Source organism: Carettochelys insculpta, chromosome 1 (genome assembly GCF_033958435.1).
Source record: "Carettochelys insculpta isolate YL-2023 chromosome 1, ASM3395843v1, whole genome shotgun sequence".
Taxonomy (NCBI): domain Eukaryota; kingdom Metazoa; phylum Chordata; order Testudines; family Carettochelyidae; genus Carettochelys; species Carettochelys insculpta.
The window spans coordinates 233,763,810-233,789,288 of record NC_134137.1 but is presented as its reverse complement, the minus strand read 5'-3'; the positions used below and the strand labels follow the sequence as shown (position 1 = coordinate 233,789,288).

General features: G+C 44.7%; 1 protein-coding gene across 1 annotated transcript; it reads left to right on the top strand.

Annotated features, from left to right (window-relative positions):
* The first annotated feature begins 6,646 nt into the window (after positions 1-6,646).
* On the top strand, positions 6,647-24,814 carry LOC142013168 (killer cell lectin-like receptor subfamily B member 1B allele B). Its single transcript, XM_074994285.1, has 7 exons — positions 6,647-6,728; positions 10,817-10,894; positions 11,363-11,452; positions 16,865-17,008; positions 19,953-20,107; positions 21,052-21,170; positions 24,691-24,814. Exons 1-7 carry the CDS (start codon positions 6,647-6,649, stop codon positions 24,812-24,814), a joined length of 792 nt encoding a protein of 263 aa, XP_074850386.1.
* The last annotated feature ends 665 nt before the right edge of the window (positions 24,815-25,479 follow it).

Sequence of the window (25,479 nt, the reverse complement as noted above, 5' to 3'; positions counted from 1 at the left end):
ATCTCATTTGCATATCTCTTTCGCAAGAGGAATGCAAGTGTAGACACACCCATACACTTCTCCTCAGCTCTCTAACAATGCACTTTCCTCCTCTCAACCTTCACTTTTGTCTTTCCCCCTCCCTTACCTGAGGGAAAACCTTTCAAAGTAGCCCAGCAAGCCTTAATTGGCTGCAAATGCCTGACTAGCTTGCTGTTTCAGGAAACTCTTAATTAGCCTCAGCTGCCCTGATTGAGCAGCAGCAGCCTCTGATAGATCATTCTGGAAACAGAAAGCCACTCACCCTCTTCTCAATATGTCTGTCCTCCACCAAACTATCGTAGGCAGTGTCTACACGTGCCCCAGACTTCGAAATGGCCACGCAAATGGCCATTTCGAAGTTTACTAATGAAGCGCTGAAATACATATTCAGCGCTTCATTAGCATGTGGGCTGCCGCGGCGCTTCGAAATTGACGTGCCTTGCCGCTGCGCGGCGCGTCCAGACGGGGCTCCTTTTCGAAAGGAAGTCCCTAGGGGACTTCGAAGTAGGTGGCGTCCTTTTGAAAAGGAGCCCCATCTGGACGCGCCGCGCGGCGGCAAGGCGCGTCAATTTTGAAGTGCCGCGGCAGCCCGCATGCTAATGAAGCGCTGAATATGTGTTTCAGCGCTTCATTAGTAAACTTCGAAATGGCCATTTGCGTGGCCATTTCGAAGTTTGGGGCATGTGTAGCCGTAGCTGTAGTTAGCTATTGTAGTCACAATATTTTATTCCACTTCCCATAACACAGCTCCTTCATTCTACCACTTGTATATAACCTTCGGACTCCAAAGATCAGTTCTTCTCACACGTCATCAAAAAGCAGTCACCAGACTTTTTCCCTTTACCTCCCCTTTGCTGCAGGTAAGAGGTTTGAGTCTCTGTCTGGGGAATGACTCCTTTACACCATTCAGGAGACACAAAATAGGTTTAATTCAATCATAAACACCCAGCAAACAATTCCCCTTGGATAGAAAAATCTTACATCTGGTATATGGGCAGCAAAGACATGGGTCTCTGCTGCCACATCCTCTGCTCCATTGTAGAAATCCTCCATTTGTAAAAGTGCAACTGCCCACAGGCAGACTTGAGCCTGGGACAGCTGGAGCTTAGTGCAGGCATATCTACAGTTTGAGCTAAAGGTAAGATGACTCTCAGGAAGCTTGCAGAGGAGGCTCATTCTTTCCTCTGCGTCAATGGTCTAGGTGCCAAGACATGAGGCAGTGAACCACGCATTGGTGTGTGGGTTAACGTCAGGCCTCTTAAGAGCCTAAAGGGCTGGTGGAACTGACAGGCACCAATAAGCAACGAGTTCTGTTTGGGCGGGAACTGCCCTCTAATGTCTGCTCCACTTTGTCCTGAACCCAGGAATTTTTATCTGAAAGAGACATTTAATACTCTCTGTGATAAGAATTTGGCAGAGCTGGAGCCAGGGACTGGAGACTGTGGAAGACTAGTCTGGCTCTCAGCCTTTATTTCACAGCATTACTATAAATCAGGGGTTGGCAATGCCCAGCATAGGTTCCAAGAGTGGCACACAAGCCCAACCCCACTCCTCCTGCCTCAGGCAGCTGGGAGCTTGCTCAAAGCTGTGCCGCCTGTGGATTAACAAAGGACCAGCTAATGCTACCAACCACCACCTGAATGGTAAAGCCCTGCATCTTCATTTATTTATTAACGCAGCTGTTGGAAGTAGGACTATTAGTGACTTGGCACTCAGACTGTATGTCCAGGTCAAAAAGGCAAATTTTGGAACTCTGACACAGAAAGGTTGCTGACCCCCTGCTATAAATCTGTACGTTGGTGAGAGATAAAGGGCCTGCTATGTCTGACTGTGAAACCATCAGACCTGGCCAGGCTGCATAGGTGATAAGGTAGCAACAAAGCCGGTGACATGTGGGCTAGCACAGGATCAGAGAGTCCCTCATATGAAAAGTAGGTGAGGAGACATCTGTGTGAAGGCAAGAATATCTGGGGACCATGGATGGAATATTGTGCTTTTTTGTGCAGCAACAAAATGAGATGCAGCAGACAGAAAGACAAGCATCCCCGAACTGGCAGGCAGTGCAACTATAAATGTTACAAGAATTCATCAAAGAGCAGGCCAGGTACAACAGCAGCTCCTGTCGAGGCTGGAAGTGCCACTAAGGGGACTGGGAATCAAATAGTGGACCTAGGACTATGTAAAATGGCTCAACAGGATGACCCTGATGCCTTTTTCTTATCCTTTGCGCAGAGTCAGATGGGACAAGGTTTCATGGGCACTTCAGCTGGTCTCTTATCTGGCCAGCAAGGCTCAGGTAGGCCCTGTATGAACCCCAGTCAAAAGAGTACAATGCAGCAAAGGCCAGTATTTTAGATACAGTTGGTCTGTCAGTAAAAAATACTCCCTAAAGCTCAGAGCAGCCAGTTTGGATGGCGGACTCAGCCCTAGAGCCTTTGAGCAGAATTTGTCAGTTTGGACCCCTCAATGGTTGCAGACTGGACAGCTAAGTTCTGATAAACTCTTATTATTCTGGACCAGATGAAATAAACTCTCCCTGAGACTGCAAGCGTCTGGGTTCAGAAGCACCAGCCAGAATCACTAGAGGCAGCAGCGAAATTAATAGAGGAGTATGTGGAGGTGGACTTTCCATTAAAAGTCCATTACCCTGATGACTGAGAGCAGGAGAAAGACAGTTGTAGAATCCTATGCGGTGAAGCTCTGAAAGGAGATTCAGGGACCGTTCTATTGTCGGGTATTAAGGAACTTACAGTGAACGTCCTTGGAGCCTTCTGTCCTCCCAAAGGCATAATTGAGGGCTTCTAGGCAGTTGTTCACATTAACCCCACGTTACCAAGTTTCAAAGTGCAGATAATATCCAGTGTGGGACTCCAATGGCTTTCTATTAGTCGTCTTCTCTTTTTGGCTTCAGGTACTGCCCACTCCTGTAGAATTTTGGTGGTATGTTCCAACCAGGGTTCAAATCCTTCTTCCCCTGGTATTGGGCCTGGGCCTCAAGAGAATAAGCTTAACTTAGGGTATGAACTTGACTCAGGATGAGGTTGCATAACCTTTTCCAGTGCTTCTAGAATTTTTACTCATACAGCAGCAGAGACCCCAGATTTAAAACACAGTAGGCTCGACACGTCAACAATAGTCTTTCCTTCTCTTGCCAAGAAGGCTTCTATTTTCTCTGCAAACCCAGCATTTGAGACAGGGTTTGTTGCAGGGGCCCTGGCAACCACAGTTTTCCATGTGCCACTGAAAGTTTTTATCTCACTTGGAACCTGCAAGGAGTCCACAGCCACTGCCAGTTCACATAGCACTGCAAAGTCCTGCTCTCAAGGTCTGCGCCCATGCATGCCACACTTCACTACAGAGTCAATGGCTTTTGTTAGAGTGGCCTCAATTAAACTTTCATAAATAGCCTCAGGTATCCTTAATACTAATAGACAACCCCTCGTGTCAATATTCAGCTCCTCAGAACAATTTTCTAGCATGCAGACAGCCATTTTGCAAATTCTGACTTATCTTGTGATAACAAGACTGTACAGATGTGCTTGCGAGAGGTACTACCCAGCAAAAGTGTCCCGGATGAGCCCCCATTTAGGTAAACCTATTCATGGCAGGTAACCACCAAAAGGACCAGGTTCAGTTCCTAGAGGATTCTGTCAGTAATGCAACCAAACTGGCGTGAACCCCACCCAGTAACCTGGGACAATCTCACCCTACCTGCTAGGCACCTGTAAACACAGTTCTTCCCCTCTTGCAAGCACAGAGTCTGAGATAGAAACAACTTGTTTAATAACAGTAGCCTAACATAAATTTAAACAGTGATACATGCAGTATTCCTAAAGAGAGGAAAGGAAAAACCCATTAAGCAAGGCACTATCGCCAGAGTCTGCTGAGCCAAGTCTCTTGCTTAGAGCTGTTTATGCTCACGTCCCACTTATACAGTATACCTCTGCCTCAACTCTCCACTCACAGTGTAGTCTGTTACTTACCAACCCAGAGTTCACAGGTACTTCAGTCTCTTGCCACACACCTGCCAGCTATTTGCTCACCGTACTCCACTGGCTGCCCCTGTTAGCCACTGGTCTACTGCACTTCACTGACCTCCCCAGCCAGCTACTTGCCCAGTGTGCTTTACTAGCTGATTATCTGCTGTGCTCCACTGGCTACCCCTACTAGCTGATCAGCTGCTGCTTTATGGGTTTGGCTCTAGGCAAAAACCCTGTGCTTTCAGCTCTCTGTAACTTCAGCTGCTAGCAATTTCAGTTTTCAGTCTAGCCCCAAAAATTTCAGTATCCACCAGAGTGGATTCTCACAGAATAACTACAGATCCTAGCATTGGCCTGCGTTTTAGTTCTACCTTTAAACAATGAAAGGGGAAAAACTAATGACAGCAGATTTATAGCTGTATTGTGAAAAGCCACCTACTTCAACCAGTACCTTTTTCTACTCCACAATGCTTTGCAGAGGGGAGCCCTGTGTGATCCATATCTTACACAGTGGAGATGACTGCCCTCTAGCCCCACCCCCCACTACTTTCAAGCATTGATGACATTCCACAATTCCTACACTGGGTGATAGCTTAATTTGTTGTTTACAATAGGCAAAACACAACTGCTTTTTTCTGTTACCCAGCAGATCTTGCAAAGAGAGCAATTATTTACATATGCACACCCTGAAACTCTTCCCATTTCCATGTAAATAATCTGTAAAAACATGTTGCTCAAATTCTTTCAGCTTGTTCTTCCATATTCCTTATATCTGAAAATAAAGTACAGTATCAGTAAAAGAACACTTTCTTAGAAATGTCAAAATTGTGTAAAACTGTTTGTTTTCTGGGGAATAAGGTTAAAATACAGTGAGTGCTTTGGACTTCCTTCCTAGTTACCCGGTATAGACAAAAACATCGTACGTGAAGTTTCCTTCAACAAGAGTGAGTGAGTAGACAGCTCTCAGCTCACTGTGTGCTTTTTTTTTTTTTAATTCTTTATTAGGTGTGTGGGATGGAGGTGACAGTCTGTATACTATATGCAATTTTTCTGGTTGTTTGACAAATTTCTGTGGGTGGGTGGCTATAATGAATTTATGGGGTGCAAACTGTATTGTGCAAAGCCGAGTTCTCAGTCCTACCAACCTGGAGTATGCCTCTCTCTTTGTGATGCTGCTGGAAAGCTACAGTTCTCTGGTATGCGCTGTACTTACATAGATATACATAGACAGAGACACACCTAACTCAGTTACACGAATGATTTCTCCAAACACACAAGAACCCACAACAGAGGGGCTCCAGCCAAATTCTCTCAGCTCCTGATGCTTTCACCCCAGAAATGTATTGCTGCCTTGCAATTGTAAGAGGCCTGGCCAGTATACATTCTTTTCCCATTTGCCACGTGTGGAGAAGAGGCACATGCCAGCCTTTTTAACTTGAACTGTGATTTCCCAAGCACTTCAACCAAAACACGCTCCTTCTGTAAAATATGAAAACAGGTTTGTTAACTACAGAAAGACAAAATGATTATAATTAGTAAGCGTAGAGGTCAAAGTTGGTTACATAGGAAACAAAAGTAAATATGCAGTCTGAATTCTATAAACTAAGCAGGATTTAAATCAAGCAGCATCTCACCCTGACAGGTGGTACAAAGGCCTGTTACACCTTTCTCCTCTCTCCTGGAATGTTTGTAGGATGAGTGGGCTACCTGAGCAGCCGGAAAAGCAGAAGAGCTTCCATATAGACAAAGCATCTGGGACTCTGATCAGGCAACAATCACATGCCCAAGGCATGGACACTCAGCACATAAGCAGCAGGGACTCTGATCAGGCAGCAAGCACCTGCCCAGTGCATGGACACTGCCCGAGGTGGGGTGTGACCAGCCGGACAGGGTCAAATCATCTGCAGCCACAGACCAGGAGGAGCAGGTCTTTAGAAGGGGAAGAAGCCATATGCTCAGGAGCATACTCACAAGATTGCACCTCCCATGAAGGCCATTCACCCAAACCACCTGGCCAGTGGTCCACTGCATTGCATTCCATTTCATTGTGCCTCGGGAAGACTCACCTCCATTGCACTGTCTGTCACTGTGATGTGAGAAATTAACCTGGAAGAATGTTGACTACTCCAGTGCCATGCCTGTCCTGGGAGTGTTAGTATGCAAGTGTGACCCCTCCCGCCCTTGAGCTTAGTTATCAGTATAATCTCCATTGCTGGAGATATTTAAGAACAGGTTAGATAGATGTCTATCAGGGATGGTTTAGATAGTACTTGGTCCTGCCATTGGGGCAGGGGGCTGGACTCGATGACCTCTGGAGGTCCCTTCCAGTCCTAGTGTTCTATGATTCTATGAAGACATTTTTCTCTACTTTTAGTCATTTATGTTTTATCCCAGAGGCAAGATCTCACACTTCAAGCAGAATAATGGCTGAAAAGTGCCTGGTGAGAGCCACCTGTGAAGCCACATTTAACAGAAATTACTTCCTTTCTTTAATGTCTTTTTTTTCAATCTTCCCTAGACCCATCATGCTCTGTGTGTGTTTGTGTGTGAGTGTGCATGTGCATGGAGGTAGGTGAGATTAATTCAAGACACAACCCAGTCTGTTAAACAACTGTTTCCAATACTCTAACAGATTTTTATCACCAATGGCAAGCCAAGTCACTTACAAAGATGTAAAGATTTTACCTGAGAAAAGAGCACGTATTGCTTCTTTGACTCCAGATCCAGGTAATATATTCTTAATAGTTACCAAATTTTTACTTGTCTGTTGTATCTTCTTTAAAAATGATATTTCAAAAAGCTTTAAGTACTTGTCATGACATTTTGTCAATGAAGGCAATGCAGAGCAGGACAAAAAGTGAATTTCTATTGAAATCAACATTAGCATGCTTTTTTACTGCAGCTCAGGGTCTGGGTTTCCATTTCTAGTAACAGGATAACAATACTTTCTGCTAAATTATAAATTATTGTTATAATTATTTCTATTTTTAATTACCATACTCAGAGCAGAGAGTTCCTATGACTTAAGTAAGCCATGATCTGAACAATTAGCTAGCTTATGAGGCCCATTATGACATTTTACTATATCTGCAATGTGCTAATTCTGGCAAAATGGTTACATATAACCACCACTTCACCCCCGCAACCCCTCACCTCACAAAAGACTGATGCTATGATAAGGGCCTCATGGGACCCCATTTGATCACAGTTCTTTTAAATTTGATTTTAAATAGTGATTCTCACATAACCAAACCATCAAATCTCTAACCACATCATATGCTTATCATGAAAGACAAAAGTTTAAATGGGTATTAGAGAAAAAGAGTTGATTTTGATAATATGTTCTTATGAAATATATTCATAGCACTTGAAAATAATTGAACTAATTCTTCGGTACATTTTGTTAAAATGGCACAATGATTAAAAGTAAGTGTGAAATGCACTATGTTCAGACTAATTTGACTATTTCCTAATGTTTTCAGGTTATAAGAGCTATTAATTAATGGCTTTTGTGTCCATCAATATAATCATTTTAATAATCAATCAGCACATTGCGGACATGGTAAAATGTCATAATCATTTTACAGTCTGTAATATTTAGTCTAATAATATTCTATGTACTATCTAAATTGATTCTTGATGGTTGATCCCTGTTTTAATGTATCTGAACAGTAGAAACTATATTTCACATAATTTAAATTTAATTTCATTTATTTATTTTAATTACATATACAATTAGCCTAGAGATAATATATTCTACAGGGCTAGGTTAGTATCAGTAGTCTGTGAATTCCAAAGCTTCCTACATGACATAAACCATAGACTTTCAATGAGCAATTCCTTTCTGGCACTGAATAACTCCTTGTTTACCAAAAGGCATCCAGTTTTCACATGGGGAAAGAGATGGAGAATCCACCACTTCCACTGAGAGTTTGGTCTAGTGATTAATTGCCCTCAGTGTTACAAAAAATGTGCAAAAAAGCAGTAAAGTAGCACGTTGAAGACTGACAAAATAATTTATTAGGTGAGCTTTCGTGGGACAAACCCACTTCTTCAGACTATAGCCGTACCAGAACAGACTCATGGCTAGTTCTGAAGAAGTGGGTCTGTCCCACGAAAGCTCACCTAATAAATTATTTTGTCAGTCTTTAAAGTGCTACTTGACTGCTTTTTTGTTTTGATAGTGTATAGACTAGCACGGCTTTCTCTCTGTTACTAAAAAATGTGCAGTGTTTCTCATTTAATTTTTTGTTGGTTCTTATTATGCCTTTATTTGCAAAATTGAAGAGCCCTTTAATATCTTCTTCCTCTAAAGATAATTATACATTGTAATCAAGTCACCTCAGTCTTCTTTGTGAGAACAGCTAGAGCTCTTTAAGTTTCTCTCTCTTTCTGTGTCTCTTCTCTGTATCCTCTCATTTCAATGTTTCACTGTCCTTTTGATAGTGTGGACACCAGAACTAGATGCAGTGTTCCAGTGGTGATCTTCCCATTGCTGCACTCAGAGGTTAAGTTGCCTGCTTATTTGTACTCAGTTGTCTCTAGTTTTTTACAAGCAATGCTTTCCTCCACGGCACTGCAGTGGAAACTCATATGGAGTTGCTTGTGTGCTGACCCCTAAATCCTTTTCAGAGTTGCTACTTTTAAAGATACAACCCCCATTGTGTGGGTATGGCCTATATTCTTTGTTTCTAGATTTATGAATTTGTATTTGAGTGTTCTAAAAGAAATTTTATTAGCACGTGCCCATTTTACCAAGGAAATGAGAACTCTATGTGGCGACCTTGTCTGAAACATTATTTACCATTCCCCTAATCTTCATATTTATGCTTACTTCTAAGCTGTTGATCAGAATACTGAATGGTGTCAGACCTAGTATCATTCTCCCCGAGTACCTCCATTTGATGGTCATTCCCCGTTTACAATTACTTGTACAGGTCTTTTTGTTAACCAATTCTGAATCCATTTAATAAGTGTTTTATTGATACTGCATCAGGGCTTTTTCTCTGGCAGAACGTACCGGAACTCCGTTCCAGCATCTTTTTTCCATTAGAACACCAGAAAAATTTTCACTGCCAGTTCTGCAGCAGCATAGAGACTGACACAGGCACCCCTGCCACCCTGCAGCAGCATGGGGACCGGGACAAGAACCCCCTGCTGGTCCCCCAGCAGCCTAGGGACTGGGGCATTAAAACTGAACACCCTAACCCCAATGAAGAATCATCAGACCTGAGTTCCAGCACCCTTTTTTCTAGAAAAATGCACTGTATTGCATAATGCAAATAGTAGTATCAGAATGTGTGCAGTTAAGTTCAAAAGGTTGCTTTCGACTGCCATATTGCAAAAAAAATTAAATTTTTGTCTAGCATTTGGTACACAAGCTCCTAGTCAAGGACGAAAAATTTCTGAAAGTCTCATGAAAAATGGTGAACCATTTTAAGTGCAAAAGAGGTGAAGGAATATAGAGATCCTCTGCAAACAAAATTTTGCAACACCTCTTGTGATTCAGTAGATGAAGGAAACCTGAAATTTGGAAGGGACATATTTGCTTAACAAAAATTGATTTTGGTTTGACTAAATTATGAGGGGGTTAAAAATAATTCTATACGCAGTGCTTTTTGTTATGATAATCCACAGGTCGGGTGAAGGTTCTGAGTGAGGTCCCGCAAAGATCTGTTCATGGCACAAAGCTGTTTAGTATATTTGTCGATGCTCTGGAAGAAAACGTAAAATCATTCCTAGTAAAGACTGCAAGTGATCATTATTGCACCAGTGCTACATGTTTGCAACAAATCATGTACAAAATGGGGCAAGCAAGGTGTCTATGTAAAGCTTCAACATGTTATTCCTGTACTATTTGTGTTCATGTATCATTTTTGGACATGGACTTTATGTGTGTTTCTGTATTTCAAATGTTAGCTCTCGGAACAACATCCAGAGAATAGCTAGTAGACACTAAACCAATCTGTCCACAGAAGTTACTGTCGGAAGATATCTTTCAATCTGCTCTGTCAGCAGAGAGTGGCCGGACTGCCTGGCTGCTCTCTCAACGGAATGGCCATCTGGAACACTGCAGACAGGGTCACATAGCCAGCAAGCCCTGGCAGCAGCCCTGGTGAGATGTACCCTTAAAGGAAACAAAACTTTTTTTGTCAAAATGTTTTGCAAAATTTCGGGGTGAAGTTTAAGTTGGCAAAAAAAAACCTGGCTTTGTGGGGTTCATTTTTTAATGAAAACTTGAAATCTTTTGAGAAAAATTGAAAATTCAAGAACTCATTTCTCACTGAAAAATCTTCTAACAATAAATGTTTGACCTCCTGTACCTGGTATATCAAGTCTCTGACCTTGGATCAGTGTAACACTCAGTGTCTAATGGCCGCTAGTGCATAACCCCGCACAAAGGTAGTAGCCCTTGGAGGTGTTGTGTCGGAGACACTTCCCCGAGGCACAGCTCCCTCTCTGCTTCCCCCTTGATTCAAGAGGTAGTAATTTTCTGCTGGCATATGCCAGCATAAATTGCAACACCCTCCTCACCACCTGAATCAACTCAACTGTATCAGATCATTGGTGGCTGAGTTCACCCTGCCACACACATGTGCTCTGTTCCAAGAATCAGGTAGCTCATGCTGGGATATAAGGCAGTTTCTTACCCCTGCATCACTACTCTGCATAGCATGTAGTCTAAAGTATAACATAGTAATGAAGCAGAGCCAGCACCCTGGGGAACATACGCATTTTGTCGACAGTGATTCTTTAATGACTTCTCTGTTCAGTGGTTTAATCCAACGTTGTCAGCATTTCCTTGCTTCTTACAGGGAACGCGGTTACTTATGCTGAACTGCGTGTACATCGTAAATCTGAAAAGCCCAGCAGATCAGAGACTTCCCCTTCAGGTAGTGTGGCTATTTGTTGAGCTTGCATTTTGAGTTATTAGAGATTTATTCTTTATTACGTTACACCGCTGTAAGACAATACTTGAGAATTTCTAAATTACCCACCCACCTACCCCATGTAGTCTTCTCCCTCTGATCCTAGCCCAGCCAGGAGCTGGGAGACAGTCTGGTCTCTCAGAGTTTCGGACACTGGCAGCTGCTGGCTGGAGAGCATGTAGGTCACTTCTCTGAGCCTCAGGGAAGTGGGGAGAGCGTGGGCGGCAGTGTCGGGGTCTCCCAGGGAGGGCTAGGGGCTGCTGCTTCCCCAGGGATCCCAGGAAAAGCCAGAGGCTGTCACCTCCTTCCCAGGTGTGTGGGGCTTGGTGGAGCCAGGAGCAGCTGCCCCTCTCCCCGCATCTCCCTGTTGCCTATTTGAGACAGGGAGATATGGTCGCCCTACTTAAAACACCTTTTGTTTTCTTTCTACAGGACCTGGCTCCAAGTGTTCATGCTGGTTCTATGTTGCTGTAGTCCAGGGACTTACCATACTGGTTTTGTTGGCTGTTAAAATCACCTGTTGTGAGTGCAACTTTCCAAATAACCTTTGCTTAACTCATTCAGCTATGTGCATGTTATATCCTCCGGTAAGGTTTATTAGTGTGCATTTAAAAAGACATAATGCAATATTATGGGCCATTATTTAAATGCGTAAATCAGAAAATTCAAATATTAATGTTGCCACAAGGACATTAACTATTTTACACACAGGACAGTACTCGGATATTGTATATTCACTCTGTAGGGGATTTCAGTGTCTTATGAGAAACTTAATATTTACAATTCTAGATTCATGAACTCAAATTGTCAGCTGTCCCCTTATATGACTGGCCCCTCAGATAGTTCTCTTCCCAAGGAAATTAAAGGTCTTTAGCGGTCAGGAACTCAGACAAAAACCCAGAAGTGACCATCACGATCATCTAGTGCCAGGGTTTCCCCACCTGTGGGTTGTGACTCAAACGTGGGTCACGATTACATTTGAAAAGGGTCACTGACTGGGCTGGGCAGCTCCACAGGTGACTCTTAAGAAGCCATTCAGGCTGATGTAAATCTCAACTTTTTAATTGGCTTAACGGCCATCAGGCAGTCAAACCAATCAATTAACCTGATACCATTTTAGCGCTGCAGGGCAGAGAACTGCATACCTGCACAGGAAAAAGCAATAGAGGAGAGAGTTAGGGAGCCAAAGGAGCGGTGCCCCACTCAGCTGAGGTAGGTGGTGGTGGAGGGACCTGGCTTGATGGTTGGCAGGCTTGAGGTTGGGAGGGAGGGCTGAGAGCTGATCAGTTTCGTGCCCCAGCTGGCTTCCAGTATCTGTGGGAAGTGGGGTCCCCGCAGCCCCCAGAAGGGTTCCCATGGCTGGCCCCCCAATTAATGCCTCCCCACAACCCTAGCAAGGGGATAGTGGTTCTTGCTGCCACCTGGGGGAACTATCCCCTGGTGGCTACAATAGTGGTTTGCTTGCTGCTGCTGGGAGAAAGCCCCTCCCCTCAAAAAAAAATTGGAGGTACACACCTCCTAGGCCTGCAAAGGACCTTGGGAACTCAGCTAGTCCAATCCCCTGCCCTCTGAGCAGGACCAAGCATCATCCCTGATATCTATTTGCCCTGATCCCTAAGTGGGCTCCTCAAGGAGTGAGCTCACCACCCTGGGTTTAGCAGGCCAATGCTCAAACCACTGAGCTATCCCTCCCCCTGGAAAGGTGAAAAAATATGTACTGTGTGCTAACCCATTGCACCACTGGAGCCCCCACTGACACCCCCATGCCTCTAGCAACTGGCCCTCCACCAAAAATATTTTTGGGGGCTTTATGATGCTGGGGTAAGTCTCCCCAAGCAGAAAACAATGTTGGGTGCTAGCTGCCACCGGGGGGAATTGTCCCTGTGGTTATTGAGTTATGTGGGGACTTTCTGCCACCTGGGGGAAAACTTCCCTGTGAACCCCTACCACACCCTAGCAAGTGGACCACCACCAAGAATCCCCATGTTGGCAATGTCTGTTGAGCAAAGAGGGAAGGCAAAGATCTTCTTTCCTACACTTTCCTATCTTCTTTCTTTTAATTTTGAGAGTATTTTCCTTGTGTTATTTGCTGGGATTGGATGCAGTCACAGGAGGGGGGAACACTCAGTGGATGGCCAGTTGAGAGCACAGCCTGGGCACAGAAGCCTTATAGTGCACCAGAAAGCCAAAGACTCTCCCCTCAGCAACTCTAAGTTTTCAAAAACTTTCCTATCTTCTCTTCCTTCAAGCTTTTAGGGATATTTCACTGACATCACCCATGTTGGCAATATCTGTGTAATTAAAGCGGGAAGTCAAAAATCTTTTTTCCTACACTTTTCTATTCTCTTTCTTCTAAATTTGAGAATACAGTCCAGGTCCCTGTGTTATTTTCAGGGATTGGATGCAATGATGGGAGAGGGGACACTCAGTGGATGGCCAGTTGAGAATTCAGCTACAGAAGAAAGACATTTCTGTAAACATTTTTGCCATCTCTGTGGATGCCCAACTCTTCCTTCCTTCCAGTGAGAAAATGGATGTTTGCTTGGCTGTTAGCCGGCGGCCAGGTAATGTGCGGTGAGGTACTCCCCTGGGTCCTAAACAACCCAGTTTTTTACTGTTAGAGCAGGCAGCTCCTAGCACACTCACCCACAGCCAGGCTGTAGTAACCAAACCGTTAAAGTTCTTTTGTTGTGCCGGCTGTGTTGCAGTGACAAAAGGGTTAACAAAATAGTTAGGCTTGGATCTTAACTAGTTACAAGTTTATTAAGCTACAGTTATAAGTGTGGGGTTACAAAAGGCTATTGTTTACTTCTTATATGCTAGCAAAGTACAGGTGTTAACAAGTTACGTTACAATCCAATACAAAGATATCAGTTATCATCTAACACAATGATATCTTGATACTAGTTACAGAGCTCTAATTCTTTAGCTGTGCACAAAAAAAGTCAGAGACCTAGCATGGGTGTATCTTACCCTCTCTGCGTCTCTCGATACCAGCGTAGCCAAGCCGGATCGGTCACTCAATTCCGCGGAAAGATGAATACGAGGTTGGGCGTCCCCAGTAGTGGACCTCGGGAGGCAATCACCTGACCCGACCAGCAGGAAGTTGGTTGAATGCACTCAAAGTTAGAGTTCTGCTGGACCCATCTTTTATACCCCCTTTTGGGTTACGTATTCTCTTTCTTATCTATGGTGCCAGATCATACTGGTTTGTCTTTGTGACTCCAGTTTGTTACAAGGGCATTTCTACTTAGTTTGCACTTGTAAGACAAGAGATAAGCAATTTAGGAGTACAGGACATTCTTTTGTGCGGGCGGGGCACGTCCCCTTCTGGGTGATTGTGTGTGCATCATATTGATCAATGCCAGCTGGGGTGATTTCTTGAGGGTTCACCCCCGCCCCCATGTTGACAGTCTGGCCTGTTAGCCTTCTAGCTGTACTTTCTGCTTCTCAGGGTCACGATAAGCCAGCATATCTGGGCCTCAATGAGGGCATCAAAGACTGTGCTGTCAGCAGCCATTTCCGTGCCCTGTGTGCTCCTCAGTGGCGGGGGGGGGGGGGCAATGAGCAAGCTGGCTTGTAAGGGGGAGACTTTGTCTGGCTACATTGGCACAGGAGGAGAATGAGGAAAATGCAATGTGGGAAGATGATGTTAAAGACCCGCAAGCATACCCAGAATGCTATGGGATGAGGGAAGTGTGGGTTAGGTTCCCACAATGCACTGTTACAGCAGTCAGTGTTTGCCAATTTGAGTGTGGCAGCAATAAGTTGACTCTTTGAGGAGCACATGGGGAGGAGGTTGGATGGTCAAATTCAAACTTATAAATTCCAGAATTACAAAATTGATATTAATACATTCAAATATATTGTGTAGTATACATGCAGCCTCAGTTACTAAAGTCCTCAGATCATGACTTAAAGACTTCAGATTACAAAGAATTCACCCGATATACAAGTAAAACCTGCAAGTGACGTCATGCTGCAGAAGTAAGTCTCAGGGTGAACAAACTTTTTACAACAGGCCCCACTTTTCATCTCGCAATTAGCAGGGCCACCCCAATCTGTCTACCTTAATCCAAACCAATGGCAATTTCAGCTACTTTCATATAAAAAAATCATTTCATCTTGTGTAAAAGAATAAGTCTGTAGAATGTAAAATAATTAATAATGAGAATATAAATGTGACTACCCCTACATAAGAACAGTAACAAATTTAACATTTTTAATTAGATGGATGAGGCTGACCCCCAGCAGCTGATTATGCTGCACCATTCTTATGAAATATCACACCCACTGAGGGGGTCACCTTCCACTTTGCTCACCCTTGAGTTACACCCTGAACAGTTGAGCTAGGCTCCCTAGCCAGACACCTGAAAAGTAATTTGTGTAGTAATTCGGAGCCCTCCCCATTAGTGCCCTATCACCTGCCATTGGAAATGTTCGCAGCTAGCAGTCAAAGATCAGCTGCATGCCATTGCAGGCAGTCCCAGCTTACCATTGCATCCATAAACTAACCAAGGTCAGTCTTGAAGAGGGGTAGGTATTTTGCCCCCATTGCTGCCGGTGGGAAGCTGTTTGAGAATTTCACTCCTCTGATAGTGAGAACCCTTCATTTAATTTCACGCCTAAACTTGCTGATGGCCAGTTTATATCCATTTGTTTTTGTTTCTGCACTGGCACTTAACTTGAATAACTCCTCTCCCTCCCTTTTATTTACCTCGCTAATGTATTTATAAACAATAATCATTTTCCGCTCAGCTGCCTTTTGTTTAGACTAAACAAGTCAAGCTCTTTGAGTCTCCTCTCACAAGGTGGGTTTCCCATTCCTCAGATCATCCCAGTCACCTTTCTCTGTACCTGAATAGCTCCAGGCAAACATCCTTACAAACCAAAGAATATAGGAACTTGCTTAATTTTAGACGCATGCTTAAATCTGATTGACATCCCTGGTATAGAGTGTGTGATTTAAGTTATGGATGTGCTTAAGTGCTTTGACAAAGCAACAGTTCCATGAATGTGAAGCTTAAAAGTTATGCCTCTTTCTGCTTTGGGGTGTGATGTGGTTAAAAAATAACTCCCTTCCCTCACCACACTAGTCTTCATGTATACTCTGACTCTCAGTTGCCACCCCTGACAGGAGCAGTTTCCTGGTCTCAGGAATGGCAGAGATTTGGGAACCAGGCAGCAGACTGGCTCCCAGTTCCCCTCTGCTTCCAGAGCTGGGAAATTGAGCAGGGCAACAGCCCTGGTCAGTTTCTTGGCTCCAAGGAGTGGAGGGGAGTTGGGAGCCAGGCTGCCATGGTTCCTAGCTCCTCTCCACTGGCTGGGGCCAGGAAACTGACCAAGGCTTCTGCCCTGCTCAGTTTCCCTTCTATGCAAGCAGAGGGGAACTGGGAGACAGGCTGGTTCCCAGTTCCCAGCTGCTTGCAGGACCTGGGAAACTGACCAGTACATGGCTGGTCAGGCTCACCACCACTCTGGGAGACAGGAAACTGACCAGACCTGGTGGGCTGGTCAGTTTCCCGGCTCCTGCAAGCCCAAGTGAGCCAGGAACCAGGCTTCAGCCTAGTTTCTGTCTCCCACATGACTTGCATGAAAATTTGATGTAAAAAAGGGGTTGCAGAAACAGCACCCCTGTGTAAGTTGAGGATTCACTGTAATTGAAAGTTGTAATGTCATAACCATACCTGTTCTCTACCAAAGTAGGCAAGACCTGAATTTCTTATGGAGAAAACAAGCAGGGAAAATCAAATTTAAACCAAAAAACAACAAAGATAAAAATGCCAGACTTTCTTGGCAACAAGAAAGGTTCAAACCTGTTTTGATTCCTGTGCAAACTGCATTCTGACTCTGCTCTCTGCAATATGACTGTGCTTTCTGTCCCTCAGAGGACAAGACTTCATATTAACCATGCTCTCTTCTCTTGCATTCAAGTTTGGATGGATTATTCTAAGAGTCCGTCCAAGCATGGGACAGCCTGCATTGAAAACACTACAGTTTCGGCAGAAACTCCACGCTCGGGGAGATGCTCTTTGACCATGCATAGATTAATGGAAGATCTTTGTGAAGATAAAAAGGGTGAGGAGTTTTAGCACCTCTGTAAAATGAAACCTGTGCACTGTGAAATGAGACAGTAACATGAAAACTTCTGCTCTTTGTTTAATTCCCCTCTTCTATAACAACCTGAAAGTGTTATGGGCCAGAATCTGGCTTCCCTACTATATGAGCGGGTCTATTTTTAAGCAGTGGAACTAAACAGAGGAAGGTACTACTCACAATGAATGTTTCAGAATCTAGCTCCGATGTTACGGTTTAAACAGTATTTACAGTTTTTAATGTCATTTTCCCAGCTGAGTTAGGAGAACTAACTTTTTCTTGACCCTTCAGCGGTCGTAGCATAAAACCTGGTATAATCTCAGAATAGACAATCCAAATTGTCCCTCTTTTATTCAGCTGGAAACTGACTTCATTTGTGTAACGGTAATCTTATATCTTGTAGTCTTTCTTTGCAGAAACTTCCACTCTGCCTCACTTGCTCTAAGCTGCTTGTTCCCCATCCTCTCCTCATCACATTAGATTATAGGATTTTCATGGCAAGGACTATTCCATCTCCAGATATATCTAGACTTACAGTGCGGGGGTCGGGGGTCGGCATGCCATGCTTGATCTTCTAGAGATCGAATTTTGCTGTCTGTGAAGATGTGGCAAAATTGATCTCTCCGGGATCAGCCATCAACCCTGGTACTCCAGGCTATCGTGTGGAGTAAGGGATGTTGGCGTGAGCCTGAAGCGCTCCGATCCACACAGGGGTAGGAAGTCTATCCCGATACCTCGATTCTAGCTACTCTAATGACGTAGCGAGATTTGCATATCTGTAGTCAACTTTCTCTCTGTGTGTGGACCAAGCCTCAGATGGGCATTTTTCCAAGCTGCTAGGAATGGCTAAGACACAAAGAAGAGTCATCCTGTCTGTTATACACACACACAGGTGTAAGTCACTGATTTATTTCAGGTTAACAGAAAACAACCAAGCAAGCAAGAATAGTCACAGACTGCATCTCAACCACTGAGAAGAAAAAGGTGACTGCTGCTGCCTTCAGGCTCCTAGAAAGTCATACAAGCAGCAAGCAAAAGTGCAGGAAACAAAAGCACAAATAGAAACTCAGCTAGAGGGAAGCAAGCATGTGCTCTAATTTAGGAGTCTCAAACTCTATCTACGGGCCAGGCCATATTCACAAGGTGGCTTGGGAGACCTGGCAGACCACGGGTGTGCAGCTGAAGCCGCTCCCCAAGCCCCAGCCATTCCCTGCCTCCTTTTCTGCCATCCGCTGTTGATTGCCATTGGGCTGACAGTTTGAGATGCCTGCTCTGTGTAATGCTTCCCTAAATGAGCAGTTAATCCATTCAGTGATTATGAGATGAATGACAGATGCCTGTAAAATACAGGACAATTGACAGTTGTAACATTTCACCAAGGCTATTTAATTTTCCAAAGTTTACTGTTAGCAGCTGGGAAGCTATTTGCTTCCACACACTATCTAGAGTCAGGTTGGCCTCACCTCAAAAACTAGAAAATGTAGCCATATGATGTAGTTTTAAACTCTCCTGGGTAATCTTGTAATTTTCTACCATTCGAGAGACAAGCATCCAAGTAACTTTGGGACCCTGTACCTGCTTCACGCAGCATCCTAAGGCACTGTGGTCCATAGACCAGTAGTGACCCCTTGCTGGCACTCTGGCCCCACAGAACGCCCTACCACACCAAAGTTCTTGCCCAGGACCAGCTTGCTGCTGTGGGCGGGGGGGAGGATGGGGCAGCCCTAATCCCGGCAGAGCGGATTTGACCTGTGGGGGGTGGGGGTGGGGCAGAAGTGTATTGCTGTTCCCCCTCCCTGCAGCTGAGCCAGAAACTGCTGGTGCGAGGGTTTCAGCCAACAGGACCGGTGGAGGGCAGTACCTGGGAGTGGTGAGGAGCACGGAGCCAGGTAAGCGCTCCTCCACCACTTCCTTCATTGCCAGCCCTCATTCCCCTCAGGCATATTCCTCCCATGCAGCTCTGCCACCCCTAGCCTGCTCCTGCATGCCCCCTCCTGTCCAGCTGTCCCATCCCCAGTCCACCCAGTTCTCCTGCCCTACCCCCATGCTTCTACTTCTGCACCCACCCTTCCTCGCCAGCCTGCTCCCGTACCTTCCCTGCCTTCCAGTCCTCTCATCCTCAGTTCACTCCTGCACCCTCCCTCCCAGCCAACCCCCCACTCCCAGCACCTGACCTCCCACCCAACCCCCCACCCTCACCCCCATCCTTATCTTTATCTCACTCCCTGGCAATCCCCTCCTGCACAATTAACCTCTCATTTTGGGCCTCACCTCAGAACCCTTCGTGGGCAGAGGTCAGGAAATCCACTGAACCGTAGACCCCAAAGAGTTAATCTGGCCTGTCAGAAGCCTTAAAGCTTGGCCCTCCTTGCCTGCTTACCTGCTGTGGGGCCGGGGCAGCGGGGGGTGAGATATATCTGTTGGGGCCACACCAGTGAGGGTTGGGCCTTTGTCTTTTCTTGTTTGGGGGGTAACTTCCACTTATGTGAGAGGCATTTGTCTTCTGTATATCAGGGGCCCGCAAACACCGGAAAAGATTCCCCACTCCTGCCATAAATAGACACCATTAAAACCTTTCTTGGACATAAATTAATATTTTAGTTTATTTAAAACAAAGTTTGATAAGCTAACATAATAATACTGGTAATGCCCTTAATCTGTTTAATTATTTTGACCAATATTTCTTTTCTTACTATTTATACATGCCACCTTATGTTATAGATCCAGTAGCCCCATATGAATAATTTCATATTTAAGGTAAACAAAGACATTTTTGTCATCAAGGGTGCTTGGCTGGTGTTCCTCGGAAAGGTTTGTGTTGAGCGGGGTGCGCCACAGGCCAAAAAGTTTAAGAGCCATGGTAGAAAATGGGATGGGAGTGATTAAACCATTTGTGATGCTGGTTAATAATCTTCTTTACCCCCAGGAGGAGCTGAGTGTCTGCTCTGCCGCCCAGGCTGGGAGCTGCACAGCAGGAGATGTTACTACTTTTCAAAGCAGAAGCAGAACTGGACTGCCAGTGTGCAAAACTGTTCCGGTAGAAAATCCCAACTGCTTGTTGTAGAAGATGAAGCTGAGTTGGTGAGTTTGGGAACCTCCCACATTATAGCCAGCAACCCCCCATGTCATTCAGACACTTCACTGAAAAATACAAATGTAAGCTAGGTTTTATCAGAACCTCTGACCAAACAGGGTCTCCCTAAGAAACAGTATGTAAATGAGCCTTTATCTCGTTATAAACAAGAACACTGGGAAGAAGCCCAGCGGGAGCATGGCCTGGACTTCCCTTTAGCTGCCATCAAGGCTCCGATAGATTATTGGAAAGCTCTTCTACAAACTCAGTGGCCTTCTATGAGTTTGTGTGAAGCTGGTGGGGAGATGATCAGGAACCTCCTTCCGGTGTAAATGTGGAAGCAGCATAGGATCCTTCTTAACCGTCGGGGTAGTTAAACACTCGAACAAGTTACTTAGGGAGGTTGTGGAATCTCCATTGCTGGAGATATTAAAGAGCAGGTTAGATAGCCACTTATCGGGAATGGTCTAGATGGTGTTTGGTCCTTCTGAGAAGGCAGGGGTCTGGACTTGATGACTTCTTGAGGACTCTTCCAGTTGCAGTGTTCTATGATTCTACGGTCACCAAGAAGGCTGGGAGCACAGTCCAGGGTTTTTTGCACATGGTGAGCACACTGCCGTGGCAGGACAGGCTTGGTTGGTTCTGCTGTTGAGTGGGAGCTTTGGGCTGTGAAGGGCCCGCCCAATCTCTCTTTGCAAATAAGAAGTTAGAGTCCTTTTGGCTGTTTTAGGTGCCTGTTATGTTCTCCTAAGCACGAGGCTTTTGGGAAAAGCAGCTATAAGGATTGCCACATGCCTTAAGATTATTCTACCCAACAGGTTACTGGTGTGTCTGAGTCTTGTCTTTCGTGTGTCTAAAGGTCTGAGTTCAAAATGAGCATGTGATGGCATGAAGAATGAGGCAGAATTGAAATGCCCCATCAGCATGCAATGTATTTCTGTTTAATCCACAGGAACGCATAGGAAACAAAACAGAAAATAACTATTACTGGACTGGATTAAATTTTCGTGAGAAAGAGAGAAGATGGATGTGGCTTAGTGACTCCCAGCTGGAAGGAAACAGGCTGAGGTTGTGGATGAATTTTTATTCATATAAATGTTGTGACATTAATATAAATACAGATACGGCTCTGAGTCCATAGCTGTGGGCTCAGTACTTCCCAGTGCACGAAGCTTGTACTGAACATATTTATATCCATCTTAGATTTCAAAGTCTCCAGGCTGCCCTGTTTCATGGAGATTAAGTTCTTAGCTATAATCACAGTCTTTAGAGGGCAATGGTGCTGGTGATGATGTAAGTAGGTCTGATGCTCAAATTCAAATCACTGCATGCCATGGCTGCTAAGGCCTTGTCTACATGGTTGTTTGGGGCTATTTTGTAGGAAGTATTTAGGGCTGTAAAGCAGTCCCATAGAAAAAAACCCTAGTGCTTGTCCATAACAAGGTTACGGCCACACTGTAACTTAAGTTAATCAATTGCCAGTTAAGTCAAGTTGCAGTTTTATACAGGGTAAACCCATGTTGCTCACCCTCTTTTTACATAAAGAGAGAAGCAAAACTGCTTAGCTCCCTCTGGCCTCCAGGTAACAATTATCTTTACACTGGGTTTGGTAATAAACAGAAGTGATTTTATTAAGTATAAAAAGTAGGATTAAAGTGGTTATGAGTAACAGCATGCAGAACGAAGTAAGTTACTAAGCAAAATGGAGCAAAACAAGTCAGCTAAGCTCACTACGCTAAGCACACATCTATGCTGCGGAGAAGCTTGATCCTGCCATGCTCAATATTCTGGAGTTCAAACTAGTGCATGTAGTGGGGATGCGCTAAATCAAATTGACAGAATACCCCTGTCAACTGCAGTAATCCTGCTGCCCATTAGGAACAAGGGAAGTCAATGGGAATGCAGGCTCCTGTCGACCTCCCTTAATGGAGACCAGGCAGAAGCTCAAATTGAGGTATGTTGACTTTACCTACATGATTAACATAGCTGAAATTGCTTACCTTAATTCAACCTTCCCCTGTCCTGTAGATCTGCCCTAGAAACTTGTTACCCTCACACTAGTTCTAAGCATCTTCTTTCACAACTGGAAAGTCTCCAGTTTGGGCCCAATCCTTCTGACACTGAACATTAAGTTGTTTCCAGCAGACATGTTAGGAGGTAAACAGGGGTGTTCTCAGGACTGGCCCCTGCAGCTCCCCGCTTAAATAGGCTGTGCAGAAGATGGGAAGGCTTTGTTTGCTGGCAAGCCTCCTCTACCCCTTCATGTGAAAAAATACTAAATCGATGATGGATTTTCATATTAGGTGACCTAAACACAAGATTTGTGGGGACTCTGAGCCCCTACGGTGGGATGGCTCATAAGGAAAACAAATCCCTTTAGAGATCATTGTCCATAGCAAGGTGCCATTAAGTTTCTGGAACACCTTTAATGGCCCTTGCTTAACTTGTATTGATCAGTAAAACAGGTATGTGTACTTAGACATGGGCATTACACTGAAAATGCGATGGATCATTGAATCAGTTATGGATGCTTTGGATGCTCACTGACACTCTGGGTGGGATCCCCCTAGCAGCAGGCCCAGTCTTTGATCTGGGTTTAGCCCTCCTAGCAAAGGAGATACTCAGAAAGAATTTTCATGCTTGCACCCACTCCAAAATCTAGAAATGTATGTGTAAGTAGTAGACGTGGGCGTTACACTGAAAATACAATGGATCATCAAATAAATTATGGTTCGGTTGGCTGCTCCAAGCCTTACTTGGAGAACTGTGGTAATTGTAGAGCTGTTACATTGCCTTCAATGGCCTTTGGATCAAGCCATACAAAAATTTGCTCTAGAAGCACAGTCACTCTAGTGACAAAGCTTTTTCTTCTGTTGACCGAAAAGGCTTCTGAATGCCCTAGGGGACACTCTGTCCACAGTAATCAATGCTCTATGGTGCCTGCCTCTGGCCCTTCTTAAAGCTGCTGGGAACCCAGAGACCCTGTGGTAGGACCCACCACCTGACCCTATGCCCAGCCCAAAGTCTTGGCTCTGTCTTTAGACCTCCTGGCAAAGAAGATCCTCAAAACAATAATTTGCACCCTTGAACCCAATCCATAACCTAGAAATGTCCGTATAGGTACACATGGGCGTTACACTGAATGTCTGCCGGATCAACTTTTTCGATGGCACTTCCTGTGCTTACAGGCAACGGGGAACCAGGGGTTAATTACGGAGAGGGAGGGTGAGAAACGGCTGCCACATTGGACTGAGTACACTTTAACTCCTTAAATGAGGATCCCTTGGAGGGCAAGGCCCTGCCTCTGGGCGCTTGATGCTCTGAAGCCAGCCCCCGAATATTAGGCGCCGAGGGAGACTTCCCCCTAATAGCTGCCAGTGCTGGAATATCTCGGTAGCTGGAGACTTTCCCCAGCCAGCTGCTACCCCTCAAAAATCTTAGCCGCTGAGGGAGACTTCCCCTGGGAGGCTGCAAGGCCCCTGGATAGCTGCCAGCTCCCGAATATCTTAGTCATCAAGGGAGACTTCCACCAGGTGGCTCCAGGACCCTCAGCACAGGCAAGCTGCCTGGCAGCATGTTCAGCACGTCCTTTTATCGGTTCGGGGTCAAGTCACGTGATGCGGGCGAGGGATAGTTCCAGACTGCGTGGCACCTCTCGGGGAGGGGAGGGAGGAGATGTGGGGGGGCAGGACAAAATATAAATGGCTGAAAAGAAATTTTTCGTCCTATCAGACAAGCACGACCCCCCTACCCACAGCCTAGCTGCCATGTGATGTCAGGGGAGGGGCCAGCAGCTGGTGCCAGGTAGCACAGAAAAAAAAAAAGACAGCTAGCGGAAGTAAACACAGAACCACAGACCCCACAGCCACATTAGTAGCAGTGAAAGAAGGAAGATTTTTCAGCCTCTTATGACGCTACAGCCACGGGCTTCCACGTGCTGAACTGAACCGGTCTTCCTGTTGCCTAATTCCTGCGCACCTGAGAACAGTGGAGATGGAAGAGGCCAGAGCAGAGAACTGTGGGGCATTGTGGGGCACAACCAGGGCATGTCTGGAGGCTAATGAATGTGATTGAAAGACATGGCGCTTCCTCTTTACCCTTCATTCAGAATTTTAGATTCGAACTGAACACTACACCCATCAGGGTCCGACAAAATTCTGATATCGATATCATGTCGATTTTAGTGCTCCATAAATTGAGCTAATGGAATTTACAGTGAAGACAGGCACTTGGTAAAATCGGGCTAATTGACCTAAAATTGATATTATCTCGTAGTGTAGACGTAACCTAAGACTCAACATTTTTCTTTGTACAAGAGTTTTCCTCCTCTTGCTGATAACATTCATGGATATGAGGACCTCTGAATTCCTACTATTAGTGCCAGCTCTCCAAGGTTCCCTGGACATGTGACATCTGTCCAGTCAAATGGATTGCAATCCTGCATATGACAGCCCAGCCACATAAGGAAAACACACGCATGCATCAAAGTAAAATGACCTGTGTTCCCTCATCCCAACCTCTGCTCTTGTCTTTGTATTTGTACAAAGTTCTGAGCTGGCTTCTCAATAAGCAGATTTTGTTTTCTTTTTAGGCTGATTGGAGAGGAGTTTGGCAAGAACTGTACTGCTTTGAACAAGAGTAAGTTATACGCTGAGTCATGCTCAGCGGAACACAATTGGATCTGCAAAAAAAATGCAACCCTGATGGCTCCCTGAATGCTCCAGGACATGAGACACTGTCCCTTGTAGGATAGAGCTTTTTCTTGTACTTTATGATATATTAATGTAAATAATCTTAAGAGTGTTGCACAAAAAACAAAGCATTTGGCAGTCCTCTGGCTGGCTGCATTAGGGCTAGGTTTGTATTGTAATGCCTTCACTCCACGCTGTCTGAGGCAATAAAATGTTTTGATAAGCAGAGTATAATAATTAATGCACCATAAGTAAGCTAGTAGCACATTCAATCCAAGGGAAAGCCATTGCCTCAGCATCCTTTTAATTCACCTGTTCAGATTCCAAATGCTTTTTGTGTCAGGCCAATCCATGTGCTTTAATATTTAGTGACAAATGACATATCCATTAACTTTGGAAGTGCTGTGACATCAGAGATGATCTTTATACTGTGTCCATCTGGTGCACATTAAGGCATTACTCATAACCCCATCTTTTGTTTAAAGTCAACTTTCGTATTGGTAATACTTTCAAGACAAAACTCTGATGCAATGGAAGGTTATTACCTGCCTGTTGCTGAGGGTGTTGTGCGATCAGGGGAATCATTTGGATCATTGTGCCCTGCCATACCTAAAGATTACTTATAAACAGTACACACGAGTGTCAATATTAACTAACTGGATTGGAATTTTTTTTTCTTTTTTTTGGCT

What these genes read in the sequence shown, in the direction of transcription:
- LOC142013168 (XM_074994285.1), top strand. Translation starts at nt 6,647, where the DNA reads ATGGCAAGCCAAGTCACTTACAAAGATGTAAAGATTTTACCTGAGAAA. An exon ending in TCTTTGTGAAGATAAAAAGG is followed by an intron (nt 17,009 to 19,952) that starts GTGAGGAGTTTT and finishes CTTTACCCCCAG; the next exon opens with GAGGAGCTGAGTGTCTGCTC. An exon ending in GAAGGAAACAGGCTGAGGTT is followed by an intron (nt 21,171 to 24,690) that starts GTGGATGAATTT and finishes TTTTCTTTTTAG; the next exon opens with GCTGATTGGAGAGGAGTTTG.